The following is a 22,211-nucleotide window of genomic DNA, read 5'->3' on the forward strand; positions in this document are numbered from 1 at the left end:
TACAAATCAAGTGTAATAGCAGGAAAATGTATATTCACACTGTTAGCTTTTAGAGTAATAAATACGAGTAATAAAACTAATAAAGTAACAGCAGTAGTAGCCAAATGTCTGTCTTCTTTCCTCTCCTCCTTTTTTTGTCCAATACTCTTTCATACCTCCTCTTAGCTTTATTCTTCATTCTATCAGTCTTCTCTCTGTAACTCCTCCAATTTTCCTCCACACTTTCACTGTTTTTATGTATTTCTATTTTCCTCCTGTCTCCTCTTCTATCAGTTATTCTGAAACAGACATAATATAATCACTATCGTCTCCAAAAACATTAGAACGTATAACATACTGAAAAATTACAATTTAACAAATAAAATAAAATTTTTGTTTCAGATATCCATTAGAAGTTGGTTATTTTTAGATGAGAAACCAGGATAATCCTAATATAATCTTATAAATATTACCATTTCTTTCTAATTATTTCACCAGTTTCCTCAGCTGATGAAATGCAGAAATTGCTATATTTAGCAAAAAGAAAAAAAAAAACTATTTTTACTTGGAGCTACAACCTCATACAACAGAAGAAGTGTGCATTTTAACCAGGCGATTCTCTTTCCCTCCTCATCATTCTCAGTTCATACAGGTCTTACCTCATTCAGTTTCCCTGTTACTGACTGCTTTATTTTTTGTGAGGAACTTTCATTTGTCTAAACTGAGCAGACAAACACCTCACAGCCTGAAAGTCTGTGTTTACATATCACAACAATAAATTAACAAAACAACTGATGACTAGATCTGAAAGAATTTACTAAAGCTCCCTAATCAATTTTAATACATCATTGCACGAACCCTTGTTGACACTGTAGCTCCACGTTCCTAATTTAGGCAGAGCTTAAAATGTTTCTCCCTCTCTCCTCACTCATTTTTTATTCTTTTTTACAAAATCCTGAAATCGGAACATTTCGAGGGACAGCTTTAGTTGGGGACAGGTCATCTAAAATGGGGACTGTCTCCAGAAATCGGGGACGTCTGGTCACCCTAATCTATGTACTATTCAAACTCAAGCTAAAAAGTACCCAGAATTAAACTAAAAGACATTCGGAGTCAAGCTAGCGGCTACTCAAAATGAGCTACACAATCTTAAGCTAAAACATTGAGAATTATTAAAGGAATGGCTACTTAGAGTCAAGCTAAAATGTTACCAAAGTCAAGTTAATGGCTACTCAGACCAACATGTCAATCTTGCTATTCAGGGTCGAGGTAGCAGTTTGTCGAAGTAGGACCAGTTTTAAAGTATTTTCTAGTCATTGTAAGACAACTTTTCTATAGGTCCTCTCTAATAATGCCACAGAAACTCACATAAAAAGTCTAAACTACCTTACTAACATTTATTTTAGTAATATTTGATGATAAAATGTTCACCCAACATACCTGAAATTTAATCTAATTTATTCCAGTCCAATAATGTATTGTCAGGTCATATCCAGCCATGTCAGGAAGCTATAACAATAAGCAGGCCTAGATCAAACCCAAATACACAAGAGCCATTTATATCTTAATCATTTTAATGTAATTCAATTGGGTTAAATGCTAGTCCAATTTAGTTTTTTTTATGTAATTTTACTTCTCTCTTTTCAGAAATAAAGAAACATACAACTTAATACTGGAGATGTTTGTCTTCTTCCTAAAGTCATGTTGGTATGGTTTATACCAATCTGTTAAATTCCCTCTTTCTCCAAAGTGGGGCTGAGTTAATCTTTCCTGAGTGTACATCTCTAAAGTCATCTGAAGGAAGTTTATACTTTACTCAACTTTCCCCTGTTAGCTGTGGAGAGTTTGGCCAGAGCTGGTCCTGGGTATCGAGTCCGACCCAATTATGTCTGACTGCCTCTGTCAGATTGTTTATACCTGGCTGCACTCGTGTGTTTGTGGGGATGTAGAGGGTGGCAGAATTGCACAGGAACGGGTGAGTGTGTGTGTTGTGTGTGTGTGTGTGTGTGTGTGTGTGTGTGTGTGTGTGTGTGTGTGTGTGTGTGTGTGTGTGTGAAAGTGTGTATGACTGAGTGTGTGTGTTAGTTCATTTCTTGTTGTGGTTTAGACTGCACAACTGAGACGACTCCCCCCCATCAACCCCTCACCCTGTTAAACCATTCATTCCTCCCACCCCACTGCCATCCTTCTACCCGGAAGGCTTTTCCAGAGTACACAGCTAATAAAGTGGGCCAGGTCCGTGGCTGAACACTATTTTTATCAGAATGTAATTTTCAGGTGGTGCCCACAGGTAAGCATGGCCCAGCAGCTTTAAACAATGGAGCCATAACAAAGAGTCCCACCTCGCCTCCATTAACCCCTGCTAGCTTACTTTCATATGCCTTGGTGTGCAACTAGCATGGCAGCAAACATCTGCATAGACCTCTATATGTCATGGTGTGTACATTGACATCCTGTGTTGGTCTGTCACTACAGCTCAAAAATACAACATTGTAAAAAAAATATAGTTTTTGTAACTCATTTTAGAAAGTGAATTTCATATTTTATATAGAATTATTACACATAGAGTGAAACGTTTCAAGCCTTTATTTCTTGTGATTTTGATGATTACAGATAATGAAAACCCAAGATGCAATGGAAGCCCAAGTTGTTTTGATAGCAGACTTCAGGTCATCTGCATTGTTGGGTCTGGTGTCTCATCTTCCTCTTGACAATACTCCATAGAATCCCTATGGGGTTCAGGTCTGGCCAGTTTGCTGGCCAATTAAGCACAGTAACACCATGGTCATTGAACCAGCTTTTGGTAACTGTGAGAGCATGTCCCAAGTCCTGCTCCAAAATGAAAACAACATCTCCATAAGGCTTGTCAGCAGAAGGCGGCATGGAGTGCTCTAAAATTTCCTGGTAGATGGTTGAGTGGACTGTAGACTTCAGAAAACACAGTGGACCAACACCAGCAGATGACATGGACCCCAAACCATCACTGAGTTGAATAGATTTTGCTTGACAATCCTTAGAAGGCTGTTGTTTTCCCTGTTGCTGGTGCCCCTTTTCCTACCACATTTTTTCCTTCCACTCAACTTTCTATGAATATGCTATAACTTTTTCACAATATTCAAATTTTTTTAGCTGTACTTGTACAGTGCTGTGAGAATGTATATTTTTTCCCCTTATGGATTTCTTTTTTTCTTCTTTGCTTTTGCTTTTTTTGTCAAACCTAAATGTTTCAGATCCTGACTAAATACTGTTTTCACATGATGATTGCATTTATCAAGGGAAAAAGTGAATGGGATGAGAGGTGAAGCAAAAAGAGAAAAACAAGATAGAAGCAGAGGACAAAGACAGGACACATGAGGGGCACATCAACAATGGGATGTGTCTTCTGAATAAAAAAGGTTTGCTGAACGACAACAAGCAATAGATGGTACAAAGAAGAGAAAAAAACGACAAGCCACAAGAGATGCCAAGAGACATAAATGACCAGACAGGGAGCAAGACAGACTGACAGGCGAGTAAAAGCTGTACAAGTGTGATGTAGAGAGGGGGAAGAGAGATGGGCATGGAGGTGGCTGGTGTTCCCAGAGGAAATGTTATGCTTGTTTAGAGTCTGGTCCTGTCAGGCCATACTTCTCTCCCTCCCTCTTTCTCTTTACGCTATACTCCAGTCTTTCCATCACTCTTTCCCTCAAGACAACAATCAGCCCTGTTCGTTATTGCTGGCGCTAAGATCCAGTCTGTTGCGCCGCTTAAACTGCCCCGCCAGCCCATTTCTCTCAACCAGGCCTGTATATTATGCAGATTAGCAGGTGTGTCACCAGGAAGAGGACACGTATGTGGGCAAACATTAAAATGTCACATTCTGACTAATTTTTGAACTCTTGTCCATTTTCCTTCTGACCTCTAGCATATAAATGTAATTGTTTATATTTTGGTGAACAAATCTCATTTACTCTTCAAAACTTTGAAAGTATTTCCATAGAGATGATTACCCTCTGTAACGCACAGAGGACTGCCTGTTTTTCTTTTATACTAGTTGCTGCTAGGAAAAAACGTAAATTTATATATCTCTCTGAAAAAGATAAATCAACACAAGAATGAAAAAAAAATGCACAAACTCTCTGCTGTATTATTGTTTCTACCTTCGAGCCCTTCCATCAGACAGCATGAACAGCACCTGATGGAAGAGCCCTAGTTTAGGTTTGTATCATGCAACTGTCCACAAGCAGACAAGCTTTTGGACACATTACCATTTTTATGTCCCTCATGTCAGGCAGTTGAATTAAACACCCAACCAGCCTCATGTAAAAATTGTGGTAATGCTGTCTAATGAGTCTTTAAGGAGTGCTCTGTGTCTGCTGACCTTCGCTCACATCTTCAGCCACCTGAACCACAATGGCTCGATTCTGGATGCCATTATTTATGCCATCTGCCAGTGCTATGTAGGATATGAATGGCACCCTGGGCAAGCTCAACACTCCTATAATGTTAGGCGTGGTTCGCCTCACGTAACAAAACACACAGCCACTCACCTGACTAAGCAAAAATCAGGAACTCTTTCAGTATGTAAGTAAACAGAACTGGCAAAAGGTACTGAAGGAAGAAAAAAATATTAGACAACAACCAAAGAACAGAAGGAATAAACAAATAATGGATGGAAGGATGAGGAAAGAATCGAAGGAAGGAATGAAGGAAGAAACAAAACAGGATGGAAGAAATGAACAAATGTATGAAGGAAGGAAGGAAGGAAGGAAGGGAGGAAGGAAGGAAGGAAGGAAGGACTACTAGTCTCATCCAGACATGGAAGAAAATCATATTCCACACCTTTGATGGTTTTCCAGACTGCACATAAACCCAGACCCTGTTCCAACAGCCACAATTAAAATGTTGCATTTATACCACAATATATAAAGACATATGCCTGGTTTTGCTCGGCTTTATTAGCCCAGATGCTTTCATGACACGACATGTCACTTGCTACATGCACTCAAACAATACAGATGATAATTACTGGAAATTGATACTGCAGTTTTCTAAATACGTATTTTCCTCTTCTGAGCTCCTTCATTTCTCACGGCAAGATAAAAAAAGAAAGAATAAATGATCGGGCACATTTTTAATCTGTTACAGGGCTATAATAAGCTTGTAACTGATGTCATCACAAATGTCTCAGTGCATTAAAAGTTGTCATCAATCATTAAATCACGGACTTAAATCTAATTCTGGGAAATGGGAGGTGATGACAAACAAGATAGAATAAAACTGAAAAAATAAGCAAGAAAAAAAGAACCAAGAAATCGGACAGCGAGAAATAAAGATAAACGATGGGGCAGAAAAGTACTTTTGTCTGTCTGTGAGTCATTACTGGCCAAGGACCAGCTAGGAGGGGGTGTTTTATTTCCCAGTCCTTTAAATAAGTGTTGTAATTATCTCCTTATCTGTGTGTGGCTGTAGAGGGAGGCCAGCACACCACAGAGGTCCATGAAAGATTAATCCAGGCCGGCAGAAACGCTTCTAAAACTCTGCAGCTGAGCTTTTTGACTTGAGAGACAAAGAAAATCAAGATGGTTTGATGCATGCACACAAAAACAAGGTCTTATGTTTTATTGCCCTTTGTTTTCTTGATCTCTTCTCTCGCTGCTTCACGTGCACAAGACAACATCTAAACCAAAACTTTAAATGTTACAAAGAAGAAAGTCGGCCCATCTTCTTTGTCCGCTCTCAGTTTCTCTTCTCAGGGGGATTTTCCCAGAGGATTCTTCTCCACACTCCTCCCTTCTTGTGGTTATTTCCCTCTGTTAAAATGGGTCACCTTCTCTGGCAGGGGAACAGCCGGGTATACTCAGACTTTCTGTGTGTTTATGGTTGTACAAGATTTTGCTATCTGCTGGGGATAGTATCGTTACAAGCACCGGAAATATGGTGAAAGGACGTTTTCTGGAGCTCATTAGAGGAGACAGCTCAGACTTTTTTAAGATGTGGGTGGGGGGAGGGGTTGGACACTTAAAATCAACTTCATTCAGTACCTAAAGCTTTTTTTAAATTGATTTCAGCCTGACTTTTAAGGCAGTATAAAACATGGCATTGGTTCTTTGAGGTGTGCAGACATTTGTTTCTGCACAGCTTTCTTCTGGTCCCACCACATCACTTCAGACAGGCTGCGGTCTGAACTTTGACTGGGCCATAGCAAAAAGTTTGCTCTTTTCTTTTTCAGTCAATCTGTTGTAGATTTACTGCTCTGTTTGGGATTATTGTTCTGTTGATGACCCAGTTTGGATCAGGCTTCAGCTTTTGATTTTACTCCAGAATACTTTGATATACAGTAGATTTCATGATTGACTCAATGACTGCAAGGTGCCCTGGTCCCATGGCTGCAAATCAAGCCCATATCATCAGCCCTCCACTACCATGCCGGACCATTGATATGAGGTGTTTGTGTTGATATGCTGTGTTTGGTTGGTCTGTGCATCATGATGACTGTTCCAGAATGTCATTTGGTCGTCTGATTCATTTTGGAGCAACTTTGCAAACCAAAGTCATATTGCTAAGCAATACTTGTTTGGTCTTTCACTAATTTTCCTGAACTTTAACATTCATCATAACTGAGGCATGAAGAATATAAGATGGATATCTTTGCATTTCTCAGAGCATTACACGATCTGACCTTGGGGTGCATTTGCTGGAATGTCAATTTTCGGGATTAACATTGTTTCTCTGTAGAATGATGGACTTTAAGCTGTTTGAGTGAAGTTGAGTTGAGTTAAGTTGAGTTAAGCTGAGATGGCCTTACTGTTATGATTTGGGGTTGTATGGTTTTTGGTTCTTTCCTTATATGTTTTTCACTGCTTAGATTTTGAATCATGCTTCTGTTTATTATTTTTCTAGTCATGTTTTAGTCTTGTTCACGTTTTGTCAAGTTTGGTTTTGTTTGTATATTATAGTCTCTGTTTTTGCCACAGCCACGTTTTGTTCTGTCTGTCAATAAAGTTTATTCGGTTCACCTGCTCAAAGTTAATCTGTCTCCTTGCTCCAACTGGTTTTCATTCCATATATACACACCTGTTCAGTTAGTCATCACGGAAACATTTCTCAGATCATGTCTTGTCGTTCAAATGATGCTCAAGTCTAGTTCTCAGATCATGTCTTGTTTTTTGATCATGCCATGCCTGTCTCGCCTGCCCGTTTTTTGTTTTGTTCCTGCCTCCTGCTGAGAGTGAGTTTTTGTTATTAAACCTTTTTCACTTACCATCACGCTGCCTGCTCGTCTGCATTCTGGGGTCCTATATCTCGCAAACCATAACACTTACAACGTTTTCCAGAATGATAAGCAGCAAAAATCTCTTCTCTAAGTGTATTTAGAGAAGCAATTGAGGTATTTAGTTTGTTTAAAACAAACTCTGGTTTGTTTCTCCCATTGGTTCAGTTGATTTGTGTAGATGTGAAAACAGCAGTCACATTAGGGTGCGGACCAGAACAACCACACCTTTTGGAGGAGGTGGTCTCTGTTCAGCTCCAAATTAACTCTAGAACAATTCGCTTATGGTATGAATGTGATCTGACCTCAAACGACACAGATAACCAGGTGTTCATTGAAATGTTGAGCCATATACCTTCCTGTAGCCAGGTCTGTGTTGCATTGTGGGTAAAGTAAACAAAATAATAAACAATGGCCACACGTTTTGTTTGCATGAAGCCCCATCCAACTTTTAAGATGTCTTCTCAAAATCATGTGGTATATTTACAAGGTAATTTTCCTTGCAATAGTACCCAGAAAAATACTATTAGGAAGATTAAATTCTCTGTGGTTTGGATTGGCTCAGAGCTGCATCTGCTACCTGTATTCACCTTTGGTTCTCCTAGCAGGGACACATCTGACTAACAGACAGACTCAACGTTCTCATGTTGTTTTTAGTTACAGTTTTTAGTTCACTTGGAGTTTTGTTTGTCAACAACAACCAAACCACCACAAAAAGTTGCAAGTTAGCAACTCAATAACTAATTCTGACCAAAGTAAATGAACTAAAAGTGTAAAAACACCATATATTTATTGCTGATACCTTTCCTTCCCTGCATTTTGTTAACACACCCCGATTCGCTTTAGAGAACAGCAAACTTCTTCTCTATAGAGGTGGTCACACTGATGATAATCGGTTAATCAAGTGCATTTGAACAGCGACAATTAACTCTACACTCACTATTAAGGAAGCAGTAACGGTTTACTTAGTTTTTCCAAACACAGCTTTTCCATTTCGGCTTCATATTTCATTAAAATAGTGGAATCAGTTGTGTATTTTCTGCAATTGAGATTAGATTAAAATAATTTTGGAACCCGGCAAAGACAATGTACTTTTTATTTAGAGAGGGTGTACTTTCTTTTTCACATAATTGGATGCACATACAAAATACACATACGCATATCAGAAATACTCAAAGATTAAAAACACCCACAAGGCTAACACTTAATAAATATAGAGAATTTTCCCCACTTAATGAAATTAAAGGTTGTATTTTTCCAGATTATCCAGGAGAGATGCTCTGTTACAATATAAGGTGAGTTGATGTTGAGGTTTTTTTACACATCTTTACCCAGGGCAGCTAGGAAACCTGGCCTGAGCTATACTAACATCACAGACAAAAATCTGCAGGTAATGTTAAATCTGTCAGTTTTTCTGTAACCCGCTCCTGGTCTCACTGGATGCTGGCAGAACCAGCCATGCAAGCTTAACTCAGCACCAGCTTTCATCGTGGTGATGCATCAGTACGGTTCAGATTTTATTAATGGAAAACTATGAAGATCAGTTCAGCTTGAATGTGTGTGAAAGGAACTATAAGCTGCAAAACAGCGAGAAGCTGGTAGAACAAGGGGACAACATGAAACAACGAGCCATTCTCAACAGCTGAATGATGTTCCGGTTCTGTATATGTGACAGCATAAGAAGCAGTTTCCATCCCTGTGTTCCTTCTGACAGAAACCTCCTCTCCTCCACTCAGGCAGCTTGCTACACTGGCACAGCTGAATGGACTCTGAAGTGAGCACTTTGCTTGACTTCAAACAAGGATAAAAAAAAAAAAAAGGTGACTTTAATTCGGATCCTGTTAAAGAGCGTTGATGATCTGTGCTTCAATCCCCCTGTTAACTTTGAGGCTCGGCTCTGACGCTTCTCCCTACACATCAATGCTAACCAACCCTGAGGATGTTCTGTGTGAACTGTTTCAGAGAAAACAGCGAGCGGAGGCTGCTGTGAGCGAGAGCAGGAGCCGGTTTGATACACAAATGTTTGTTGACATAAAACAAGCCTCTGATGTCCGCACCTCTCTGGGTTACGGACCCAATGGAGGCTCTGCGGTGTGATAGAACAGTACAATTTTGTGTCTGTGCTATTAATCAGGTACCAATGATCAGAGAAATAATCTCTAAATAAAAACTGGAATAAAGATCTGTTTTTGTTTGTTTACCTTCGTAAACATATTTAGGTCATAAAGTCTGCAACTCCCAGCTCTGGACACAAAATGTTATATTTATAAAAAATAGAAAATATAAAAAACTGTTGTTTTAGCAGGTTTTCCATATGCATTAATACAATATATATATATGTGTAACTTTCTGTATGCACTTATCTTTACAGGGTCACAGGAAGCCAAGTCTCAGTAGACGGGATGTGAGTTAAAGGACAGGAGAGGTTTTCAGTCTATCGCAGGGCAACACAGAGACACAGTGACCAAATAACCTCTCCTAGTTTTTAAATATGAGACAAAACAGAAGTACCGGGAGAAAACCCATGCATTCATCGGTTGAACATTCAAACACAGAAAGGCCGAGGCTGGTATTCAAACCTAGGACCTTACTGCTGCACAGCAACAGTGCTAACAACTGCTCCACCGTCCTAATTTGTTATAAACACGTGAATCTTAATGAGTGTATAGATTAATTACACCCAAACATGTTTTCAAGTCTTTATTTCTGTTAATTAAGAGGATTTTCTGCTTACAGCTAAGGACAACACGACATTTAAGATTAGAATATTACATCAGACCAATAACAAATTTTTTTAATACAGAGATGTGGGCTTAATGAAACGTATGTTTAATACCTACTTTTAAACTGACAAACAAGCCTCATTAGAAGGCATATCCTAAAAAAGTGTCCTCAGTTATTTGCTGTCATAAATTATGAGGTGATGGCTGTTTATTTCTCTGTCCTTCACATTAACTGTTTTATGAAAATATTTAATCTATCTCACTAGACTCACTAACAGGGGAACCAACTGTTGAAATCTACCATAAACAATAAGCTAATGACGTGTCCCAAACAACGCTGCTCTTTGAGAATCTGGCGGTTTTTGTCCTACCAGTTATCTACATAACTATGTGCTGTTTTTATTGTAAAGGTACGAAAGAATCGCTAGTATAAATGGGAGCAGATAGGTGCTTTCTGCTTGGCGTTGCAATTTAAGCAGCAAATTTTCCCCTACTAGTGCTTTGTGAAGATGAACGTCCAAACTCTGGTTTCCAAGTGTTTTGTGAATAAATAAGTAGAACAACCTTTTAGTCATTTTTTTTCTTCTCAAAGTGACTACATCTTTACATCGTTTTAAGTACCAGCAGTAGGAAAAAAGGTAAAGCAGTTTCACATTATAACTTTTTTTAAATGGACTGAGCAGTTTGATAATGGAGGGACCAATGGGTGGTTCCTTAAACTAAATGATTTGTTGTACTGTGGTTTGATGCTGATGTAGCAGGATTGGCTGCAATAATATTATTACAGGTGTCACCTGCAAGCTGAACATGTCAGCATGAAATATTGGTAAAAAGCGCATTTAGCATCTTACAAGGCTATCAGTGTTCAACCTGATATTCAGCTGAGTGACCTTGCCACACAGACTGACTTTAAAACCTTTCATAAGCACAGAAAAACTATAAAATATGGGAACATTACCTCTGTTGGAAAGTACTTGTGTAATAGGTTGGAAAGCATGGTTCCTGACACTGCGCTCATCTAAAACCAGCAGCGAGGGGGACGTTACTCCAACCAGGGCAGATTTAATAAAATCACATATTGGGTCTTTAAAATCTCATGGCATCAGAGTAGAATGTGTGCTGACCGTACCGAAGTGTAGAGGTAGCCCTCACTGTTCATGGCGATGTAGAGCCCCGTCTTGGTGCTCTGGATGGCCACTATCCTGAGTCCCACAGGAATCAAGTTGAACTGCACTGCAGGACACAGAGAAGAAGAGATGGTGTTAGAAAAACTCTACACCTGTGTTTTAATGTGGCATGAAATGGTCTCCCCAATTCCATTTTTCCAACTCAGAAGTTCATCCATACATAACTAGAGCTATATGAGACCAAGATAATATGGAACGCGGGGATTGGAAAGGAGGAAAAATGCATTGTTGGTGCTGACAGACAAACCTGGACGTGGCTATACAGAGAATACAGCAGCTGCACAGAGAGATACTTCAACTGAGAGCTTTACAAACTCAATAAATTACAAAGTGACATCTTGTGAGCCTGCTGAAAATTGATTTTATCTTTACTGACACAGTTAAACTCACTCTATGATGCAGTTTACTGGATCCCCTCGCCAGGAACCCACTTAGATTTTTACAGCGCTACAGATAAACCCAGAATTCAATCAAAACAGAGGAAAATATCCACAGAAATATACACACTTTCAGGAAAGTATTGGTAGTTACACATGCTCGTAGAATAGAATAGAATAGAATAAAACAGAACCGAACAGAACAGAACACAACACAACAGAACAGAATGAAATAAAGTAGAAAGGAACAGAGCAGAAGAGAATAGAAAGTAAAAAAAAAAAGATAAAACAGATCAAAACAAAACAGAATAGAATAGAGCAGATTAGATTTGGAAGGGGAAAATTAAAACGCAATAGAAAACAGAACAAATCAGAACTGTACCAATTCTAACAGAGCAGAATAAAACAAAACAGAATAGAACAAAAAAAATTTAAAAATAAGAAAAAGTCAGGACAGAATGAAATAGAATACAGTAGAAGACCACATAACAGAAAAGGACAGAACAAAACTATAGAACATGGAAAGTCTAGATTAAAATAGAATTGAATAGGATAGAATAGATGTACATTTGTCGAAGCTGTTTGAATTCAGATTTTTCTTCCATTCTCTGAGTTCAAGTCAGTATTGTTATAAATCCATTCATTTCACTCTTTTCTTACTTCATTTTAATTTAATTTAATTTTACTTTGTGTTTCCCTCCTCATGCATCCAGTCACTTCTGCTTGTTTCTAAACTTCAGGTTCATGCAGCCTTTATCTGTTCAAATTAAAACGATAGCAATTATCTTCATCATCTATCATTGTTCTGCTCACATTTTGTTCCTTCATTCTACATCGTCTCATGGCCATGTGGAGATCTTTGTTATTTCCATGTCTGTTGAGGGTAAGTCCTCTAAATCTGACACAATAAATTTGTGATCTTGACTTTCCAGCCTCTGGCATCCAGCTGCTCTGTCACAATGTCTTGATGACCAAACGTTACCAAGATGATTGACTCCTTAAAGCACATCAAAACTAGTGCATCAAATACACCGCTATAATAATTAGCTAATATAAATAATTAGCTTTTCCTTTAAATTTTTTAGCTGGCAGCAGTTAGTATGGGCAGTAAAATTTATTTGGACCTGAAGCACAGACTAATACCTCAACAAGGACAATAACTTTGATTTTATTTGCAGTGAAATGAAAAATGTCTCTGGTTGGGCAGTAATAAAATGGAACTTTGGGTACTATAAAGTGTTTTTTTCAATGAATCCACAAAGATTGGAGATGCATCTAATGCAGACTAACCTTTAACAACTATAATCCAAGCAAATGAAGCAAGAAATAACTGTAAGTGATATTCCCCTTGTTCAACTTTGCCCAGAAAGGTAAAGATGATTGAGGCAGAAAACTATTCAAACTGGTCAGAGAAACTGGTAATGATTTTCTACTTGATTTTATGTTATTTTTAGTGCATTAAGCAGGTTGTTATCATTCCTCTCTTATGTACCTTGAGAGAAGAGATGACGCTCAACGTGCCATTGGGTAATAACTTAAGGAGGTGTGTTCCAATTGAATATCAAGTTCGGAAATGGAGATTGGGATATTGTCCCGAAATGTCTGTAAAATGTTGGACTGGTGCATTAGTTTTATTTTACAACTTTTCTTCTAACTCAGTAAACTAACCTTTATCAAGCATGTTTGCACTTACCTCTTAAATTAAAATTTAGTTTTTGAGTCTAAACAAGAGTGTATGTCATACTTTAAGTATTAATACCCTTGCTACACTATTGCATTTCTGTGGTGTGTTTCAATGATATATGCAGATAGGCATTTTTATGCATCGGAGACCATGGAACAGACGATTTCATCTCCAGCACAGCTAAAATCCTGAGTTTGTCCCGTCATGGTGTGGGGTCGGGGTCCGGTTGTGGGTGCGGCGCTGGGTGGGGTCTGCCCTGTCGCGCCAGTGGGCGGGGGTGGCATTGTGCGGGACCCTTGCCTTGCTGTTGCGGCGCGCTGTGTGGTGGGGGAGCGAGGTGCGGCAGGGGTTCTTAGAGCGGGACTGTGTGTGGAGCTTGCGCTGTGTGGGTGTGGCTTCATCGGCTTCTCAGCCACGGAGTTCACCTGTGGGGGTGTGCCCCTGTGGGGGTGGGGATTTGTGGCGTTTGGGTTCGGGGGGATGTGTTCGATATCGGTGTCCTTGTTGGGGGTGGCCCTGTGGGGAGGTTCTTGTTGGGGTTCACTGGGGGTGGGAGACTCATGGGGTTGGGATCGGAGCTCGTTGGGGGGTCGGGACTGCTCCGTCTCCGTCCTGGGGCGGCTCCAGTTGACGGGTTGCTTTGGGCCATGTGGACCCCTTTTTTGTACATAGCCCCCTCACCGGAGGTGGATGGGGGTTGTTGGGGACTGGGTTCGAGGCGGGGGGGGGCAAATGCCGGGCTGGGGTCACCCGGGTCTGGGCAGTACTGGTGCTGTCTGCCTGCCTCTGCCCCAGGAGGGAAGGGGACCACCTCCTGGGTCCGGGGGCTGGGTGCCCCTAGGGGGTACCGGCGCCTGGACCTGGGAGTATAGTGTATGCATGGGGAGTGTGAATGAGTGTATGACGTCCATTGTTGTTTATCCTTACGTTGGGTGAGAGTGATTTTATGTTTATGCATGAGGGTGGGAGTGGGTGATTGTGACTGTGTGTGCCTGTTTTTTTTTTGCGACAGGTTGGGTCTTGGACTGCTCCCTCTCCTGGATCAGCTTCTTCCCCGCCATACTGCCTGCCGGTGGTTGGAGTCTCTGCCTGCTGGTGTACTTGTGGTTCTCGGTGTCCGGGGCTGGGTGCTTTGGTGTGGGCTGGCTCACTCCCGGTGGCTGCTTGCCGGGGCCTGGCCCCCTGGGCTCTGTCGGGCCTCTGCTTGGGGGGTGGTGTGTCCCGGGGTCTTGGGCCTCTGGGTCCATGGCTGAATCTGCCTGGGCGTGGACGACTCGGATCTCCTCAGTGTCCGTCCAAGGACCATGGGGCAGGCCTGTGGGTCCTCACACTCGCTATTGCATATTTTTGTGGAGAAACCTTGTATACAAAATGCGTCCACACCCATACTCACAGGTGTTAAGTTTCGGGTGTTGACAGATACACAGATGTTCTATATTGGGCTGCACCTCTCACTAAGTACATTTTACATTCATAAGTACCGTGCAGTATTTTGTAAAAAAAAAAAAACAGCTGCAGGTGTATAAGCAAGCAGGGTGTAATCTTGTATTCTCTTCATCCTTCTTTCTCTCCTCCACTCTCTCCTCCTTTTCTCCCCTTTTTCCCCCATCTCTCTCTTTTTTGAGCTTCTTTTTTCCTTTTCATTTCAGTCTCCGTGTCTGTAACAATTGAAATATTCCCAAAGAAGTTTATAATAAAGTTTCTTTTATAAATATCAAGCAGGGCTTTAAAGCATTAGCTGTGATGCTCCGTTTGTGAAAGTAAATCTGTTGGGCAATTCTTGGCACTCAGACAACAATTCTGAGCGATACTCTGCCGGACAGGACACGGTAAAAAAAAAAAGAATATCAAGTTCGGAAATGGAGATTGGGATATTGTCCCTAAATGTCTGTAAAATGTTGGACTGGTGCATCAGTTTTATTGTACAACTTTTCTTCTAACTCCGTAAACTAACCTTTATCAAGCATGTTTGCACTTACCTCTTAAATTAAAATTTCGTTTTTCAGTCTAAACAAGAGTGTATGTCATACTTTAAGTATTAATACCCTTGCTACACTACTGCATATCTGTGGTGTGTTTCAATGATATATGCAGATATGCATTTTTATGCATCGGAGACCATGGAACAGACGATTTCATCTCCAGCACAGCTAAAATCCTCAAGTTGGACATCTGTGACATGGACATTGTTATTTTAAGACACCATGTTTACACATTTGCAAAATTGCTACACAAAAACATCAATGCCCTTAAAATAACATAAATGAATCTCATGCTTTGCTATGGAGGTGCTCAGTCTGCACTGATGAAGATTCACTCAGCTCGGCATGTGGCTCCAACGGCAGGGGAGTCCAACCTATTTCCTCAGTAATACAGCTAATAATGTTTTAACCACTTGGGGGTTCTCATGAACTGTGTAATTCATCTCTTAACAATCAGACCCATGTAAAGTGTGTTTTAGCTATGCCAGTGGGAATATAGTGAAGCGTGAGACCACAGATATGATGTCGTACTTGGCACAAATTTACCAAATTGTTGAAAAGTAAAGATCAAATGTTCTTTGGACTCTAAGTTCTGTTTTTAAGGGTATGTTTTCCCCATCCCTAGAACAGACCCAATGAAAATGTTTAGAAAAAGAAAAATGTGAACATAAGAAAATACAAAAAATCTCCAAAGCCCTAAAACTGAACAGTCTAATGCTTGTTCAGAGGGCAAATCCAACTGGTTTTCCTACATATAACTGAAATATAAATAAGTCTAGTTTCATGTCATTTCAAGCTTAGTGCTTTTAAAGCACATGGAACACAACATATGACTTGAATGAATGAGGAAATAACCTTGCTGTTGAAGTCCGCCAGTTGCACCAAGTTTCTATATCTTAAATTTCTCTGACTACATGCTGTGGCTTTATTTTGGGTTTCTACTGTAGTTTGCATCTCTGTTTTCTTACTTACCTCTCAGGAAAGAAAATAAGACATAAATGAAAAGGGGTTACTTATCTGTGTACCAGTTACGATCTTTAAAATGGACTCTCAAGGGAAATTTAAAAGTCTAATTCTTCTGAAGCTCTCTTCCACATTTCATGGTCTTAATCAACAGAAAGCACTTTATCGATTAGTTTAGTTACTCTCTAATGAAAGCGTCTGTAATACCCATCGGTAAATGAAATCTAAGCTATGTTGTTAAAATGTAATGAGGTGTAAATTTAAATTTCTGGGAACATTACAGATGAATGCCAGTTATGAGACTGTCAAATAAAGTTTTCAGCTCTGTCCTTAAATATATCATTAAAATGGAAACCTTTAGGTCTATTTTAAGTCTAAAGTTGGGTAATTTGGCATCTCACTGAATGTTTGAAAGGGTAATTGTGAAGTTTTTTCTGTAATCTACTGTCTTGTCAGTCCAGATAGAGACGTGTGCCCAGTTTTACGGTTGAAATATTGGTAATAAATCGTGCACATAAATCTCAGACCTGCATATTTTCTTTCTCTACCTTTCTTCTCTTTATCTCGAGGGCTCAGCTTTTCTGTTTGCTCGATCGATCCCTGCATCTCAAACAACGGGTTTCGCAAATGAACAAGGTGTCACCTAAGAGTGCAGCCAGGATGACAAATAGATCAGAAACTCACTCACACACACAGAAATTGATCCACACAAGGTTAGACAGACATGTGCACACACAACACACACACAATCCTTTTTCTTTACCCAGTCCATACAAAGAATAAAGAAAACAGGCCATGTCTAAAACATGAAATAGAATCTAGAGTAAGAAATTTACATTAACTTTACTTATCAAGTGACATTTTCCTTTTTCATGCAGGTTGACTTTTGTAACTCTTTGCAAACTAAAGGGCTGCATAATCAAATCTTGAAAGAAAGGAGAAAATTGTCTTGAAATCAGGTTTACCATTAGCATCTGGAGCTAACTAGCTTTCTCGTAAAATAGAAAGAAAGCATTATCAAGAGCCATTTTTCTTGAGCAGATTAGATAATAGTTGCGTAACTCTTCAAACTCAAGAGCTGCTTAATCAAATTTGCAAAGATTTACCATTAGCATCTGTCGTTAACTAGCTTACTACTATAAAATGAAAAACAAAGAAAGCATTAGCCAACTTGTCAAGATCCATTCTCCTTAGTGAAACAGATTAGATAGTTGTGTTTAGTAAGTCTATCAATCTAAAGACTGTTTTCCCTACTGTAGATTAGATGGTTGTGTTTTTTAACCTTTCCAAAATAAAGAAATATGTTTTCCAATTTGTAAAGAAAGGATAAATTCATACCTTTAAAGGGGCTCTAGCATCTGAAGCTAACCAGCTTATAGTTCCAAAATGAAAGCCAAAGGAGGCATTACTTAGCATCACTATTGTCCTTACCCAAGATGGATTTTGTAACTCTTTCCAAGCTAAATAGACAGTTTCTAAAGAATAGGTAAAGTGTCTAAATCAGGCCTACTATTGGCATTTGCAACTAACTAGCTTACAGGTTGAAAACTAAATAGACTACTTGTTTGAACAGATATGTGCAGAAACAAAGTTCACAAGTTTGCAATATGTTTCATTTAAGCAGCTATATTTTTTTAACTGTCTTCATGTGGAAAAACTAAATTATACAAGGGTTTTTCATAGGTCACCTAACTAGTTTTTGATAGTACTTTGTACTCTCAGCGTTTGACACTATGAGCATCCAAGTGGTAACCCTTGGTTTTGTGGCAGAGCCAACCATACAACTTGTCGGATTTTAATATAAAAGATTTGTGCGTTTATAAAATATAAATGCCATGAGCTCAATTTTGGAAACCATTTTGTTCTTGCATCAAAGACCATGTGCAAATTAGCTCAAATTTACAGAAAATCCCTGCCTCCTTCATTAATTATTCAAACATAAGCACCTATATAATAAATGACCATCATACCCCAGTTTTCTTATTATATTTTCTTACCCAAATAAAGAGGAGTGTAATTATTACATGACTCAAATAACTGTGTTGGGACCTACAGCCATGGATTTCCACATTAAAACTCCGGTACATACTTTTCTGGAACTTTTCAAAATAAAGTGCATTAACCTTCTTCCAGCACAGCCAGGAAAGGGGGTAACTGCGGACTTCCTGTGGCGCCATTACCCGAAATAAAGCACAACTCCGAAGGGGGAAGGGGGTTAGCAGAGGACTTCCCAGTGATGCCACTGCCCGTATAAGACCCCCACCCTTCCCACATATTGCTCTCTTTCCACACGGCCTTCGAGGAGGACGGTTCAGGAGAGGCCCAGCGTGCGAATGTCTTTTGCTGGCAAAAAGACATAAAAATGGATCCAAAGCCATGCGATCATCGATCATATGCAAAGTTAAGTAGAATGAAATACTGTTTGTGTATCCGGTATTTTCATTCATGAATTAAGGTACAAGCATTGCTGACTGTCTCTCCGAGGCCCCGCAGACGCAAACGGTGTTCGAGAAAAGCCCCGGCAAAGACGCAGTCTCCCAGCCTGAAGGAAGACGGCAGAAACCGCAGCGGACAACGTCCATTCTTCATCCACAGCTGGAGGTTAACGGGAAGCTAACCCGTTGTTCACAGAACGAACGCACCTTCTGATCGGGAGAAACTGAGGAAATTAGCGGGAAGCTAACCCTTTTGTTCACGGTGGATATCTTCTTCGAACTTCGTCGCTTGGACAACATTCCTCACCACAATTCACGAGGTGAAGTGTTTGGGCAGAATAATATAGAGATTAACAGTTAGGATGAAATAATCTGAACGTTTTCATTCTATGAAGTTTTGTTTTGTGGAACCTGGCGATCTTTAGCGCTAGTAGGCTAGCTACGGCACGTGCCGTTTTGTGTTCTTTGTATGTTTTAAAGTTAAGATAAACTTTATTTAAAGGGTGGTTTTAACCAGAACATTGCTCATAACGCGCTGTCCACGCTTATGCATTTTAACCCTTTTATTAATCCTGGTATTTTAAAGGTATGTGTTGATTCTGGTGCTAAGCTCTCCGCTTCTTTGTTAGCTCAACGGCTAGCCGGTAAGGACACGTGCTAGCACTAAGACTATTAAACAGAAAGGTTGTTGGTTTTCAAGCTAGTGAATAATCGTCCCTGAACATCATTTACTAGATTTGATAACTAAGTAAACACCATTAAGCCCATTTCTCCAGAAAGATTTGGCTCTTTTCCAAAATACCCTTTTTTAAAAATATTTCTTTGAATATTATTTCAATAACTAAAGGCAGCTAATTAGACACCGTTGTGAAATGGTCATCCAGAAGGTTGGTTTTATTCAGCAGAATTTAATAAAACATTATTTTATTAAAATGATATTTTATCTGATCTTGCTTTGTGAATGGTTGTCCAAACGTTTGCTGATTATTGCCTAAGTTAGTTCCAAGACTAACTTAACTTAATTTCCAGATTCTTCTAGATAATCCTTGGTTCTCAAACATAAACATTGCATGGTAATGTTGCATCACTCTTTTTGGTCATGATTTCAATCATCTTTAATCAACTTGTTTATATTGTACATAGCCCATTAGTCTTTGTTATTCTTTAATTCTGCTTGGTAGTTTAGTTGGATTGTTTTAGCATAGTAAAGAGTTTGTTGATTGAAATATGTTTGACTTTGAGTTCAGTTATTTTTGTTAATAAATTGTGTGAATTCATTCCATATATGTGCAGAGTTGATGCTGTTCAATAATGTCAGAGCTCGTCTCACACCTTTCTATTTTATCCTAATACCATCGCCTTACTGGGCTGGTATTCACAGGACAACCCTTAACAGACCGAAATATTATTTGATAAAATATTAAAATATTAATATTAATTATTAAATAATATTCCCAGATTCATATTTACAACAACTGTCTATATAAAATAGCCATGCTATCTCTTTTTAACCTTTTTCTTCTTCTCGTCTCTCTGAAATGAAGTAAAAGATGTAACCAAATCAATCCCCCATGTCAATTTGAAGCCTGAGATCACCTGTATAATAAATAAACAACAAGAAATTGGACGAGAGAAGGTTGAGCACAGGGGGAGACAATACAGCAGGAAGGTTAGGCCTTACAGAGGCCTGAATGCTGAGCTTTAGCTCCGAATTGTTACAACGTACTGCATAGTTGTTCTAAGGAGAAGGAAGATTAGATCTGCTCAGTTTCACACAAGAAACTGAGCAGATAAGAGCATTGTGATTAAAAAGCAGTACAAACATCTAAATGAACTCATTCCATGTTTATCTGGACACAATGTTTCAGGTATTACGAATGAGCTGAAAACACATTGATTGGGCTCATTGGGATGCATGGTTGATTTTACAAGAGGCCAGGGTGCTGGTGAGTCAGCACATCAGAAAAATGACCTTTATCACCTTATCTTAAAGCAATGGCTTGGATTTCTTTTTAAGTAGGAATGTGTAGAGTTTATTTGAGCAGTCAATATCTTATGTATGTTATTACTTTTTTATTTTAAGACGGCTGGATGAAGAAAAACAGATGGATGGGTGATGGAAAAACCATACTAGTTTGGTTCCCTGCTGAATGTCTTTACTCACATATAACTTGACTTTTCCAGACTGTTTCTAGTCTGCAAAGGGACCGAGATCTTACCTGAAGTAGACCCCTTTCTCACTCTGGACAAATGAAAAGATCTCAAACCGTAAAACTGAGCTAATGTGTAGTCTAGGAGGGGTCAAGACCAACACATCTCTGCCTCCATCACAACTTACTGGTGGTTATAAATGCAGGTATGAAATGCCTTGTTATCCCACCGGTATGTGTATATAATTGCTTTATATCATTAATTCATATTTATGACACTTAATTCTCACCCTGATTCACATAATGCTGATGTTAAGTCTTCAGCGGATTGAAAACAGCCTTGTTTGCTAGTTTCTGTCTAAAATAAATTAGTTTAAAATTCTGACTTGTGGTTGAGGTTCATGCCTGGTTTCCCAGGGCTCTATGACTCTAAAGACAACTACCTTCACGCTCCTGTTATTTACCATCAACTCCTATAAATGATAATTCTGAGTCTTTATCTGTCTGCCTGTCACTTCCATCATTTCCTTCACTTTCCTGACTTATGTTGTATTTTTTTATGTATGCTGTTCCATTTTTTTGCCCCTTGTCACTTCCTCGGTCTTGTGAAACCTTTAATCCAATCCATTAATCTTTGTCCGACTTCTGCCCTGCAGCCTTTCCTTCCTATCTCTTTATTACTCCCTTGTATTTGAGTGCTATCAACGCTTGATATTATGATTGTCCTCTTTCTTTTTCTGCTTCATATGGCACAGTTATTTTTTCTTTTTATTCCTCATAGATGTCTGCTGTTCTCTGACAGAGGAATTTTCCTCACTTGCTTTCCACAGATTTGAGCATTTTCCCTTTTTCGCCTCTGATTAGGAGCTATATTGAACTCTCACAGAAGATAGACTGAAAAAGAACAGAGTAGACTTGCTCTTGTTCAAGGTAAGAACTAGAGGAAAACAGGTAGACTTTTAAAATGACAAACAACAGTTGCTAAAATAACCACTAGTTACAGTCAAGTTATCCAGAGCAATGTCTCTGAACGTACAACCTTTAAGTAAAAGGGCAGCAGCGGCTGCAGCAGAAGATTACACCAAGGGCCACTCCTGTCAGCTAAGAACTGAAAACTCAGGCTATAATTCACACAGGCTCGCCAACATTGGACAACATTGGGGGTAGTGTTAAGGCATCGTTTCAGGGATGAAGGCAGTCATACTGTTCCTCGAGTGTGCTGCTACATTGCAGTTCTCTAAGCTCCATCTTGAGGTTTGCAGTTGCTATTTAAAAGTGGATGTTGTTTATATTTTTTGTGCTTAAAAACAGCAAAATGCCTTTTGAACTCATTTCACACTGCACAGTTTATCAGCAAAATATTCGTTTGGGAGCAAAGTAACTTTTCATTTTCTGGCAATGCAGAAAGTGCTGCAAGTTTCCTTTCTGCATCCGACTCTCCTACAAATTGTGCTTGTGTAACCCAGGGCTTAAGTTGCG

At 39.3% G+C, this 22,211-nt stretch overlaps 1 protein-coding gene across 1 annotated transcript in view; it reads right to left on the reverse strand.

Annotated features, from left to right (window-relative positions):
* The window catches only part of fgf11a (fibroblast growth factor 11a), a 126,450-nt gene that overhangs the window by 30,114 nt on the left and 74,125 nt on the right, over nt 1-22,211 (reverse strand). Inside the window, exon 3 of the mRNA XM_047387003.1 lies at nt 11,084-11,187. Coding sequence (XP_047242959.1) covers nt 11,084-11,187 — 104 coding nt within the window. The remainder of the gene's footprint in view (nt 1-11,083; nt 11,188-22,211) is intronic.

This window comes from Girardinichthys multiradiatus, chromosome 14 (genome assembly GCF_021462225.1).
Source record: "Girardinichthys multiradiatus isolate DD_20200921_A chromosome 14, DD_fGirMul_XY1, whole genome shotgun sequence".
NCBI lineage: Eukaryota > Metazoa > Chordata > Actinopteri > Cyprinodontiformes > Goodeidae > Girardinichthys > Girardinichthys multiradiatus.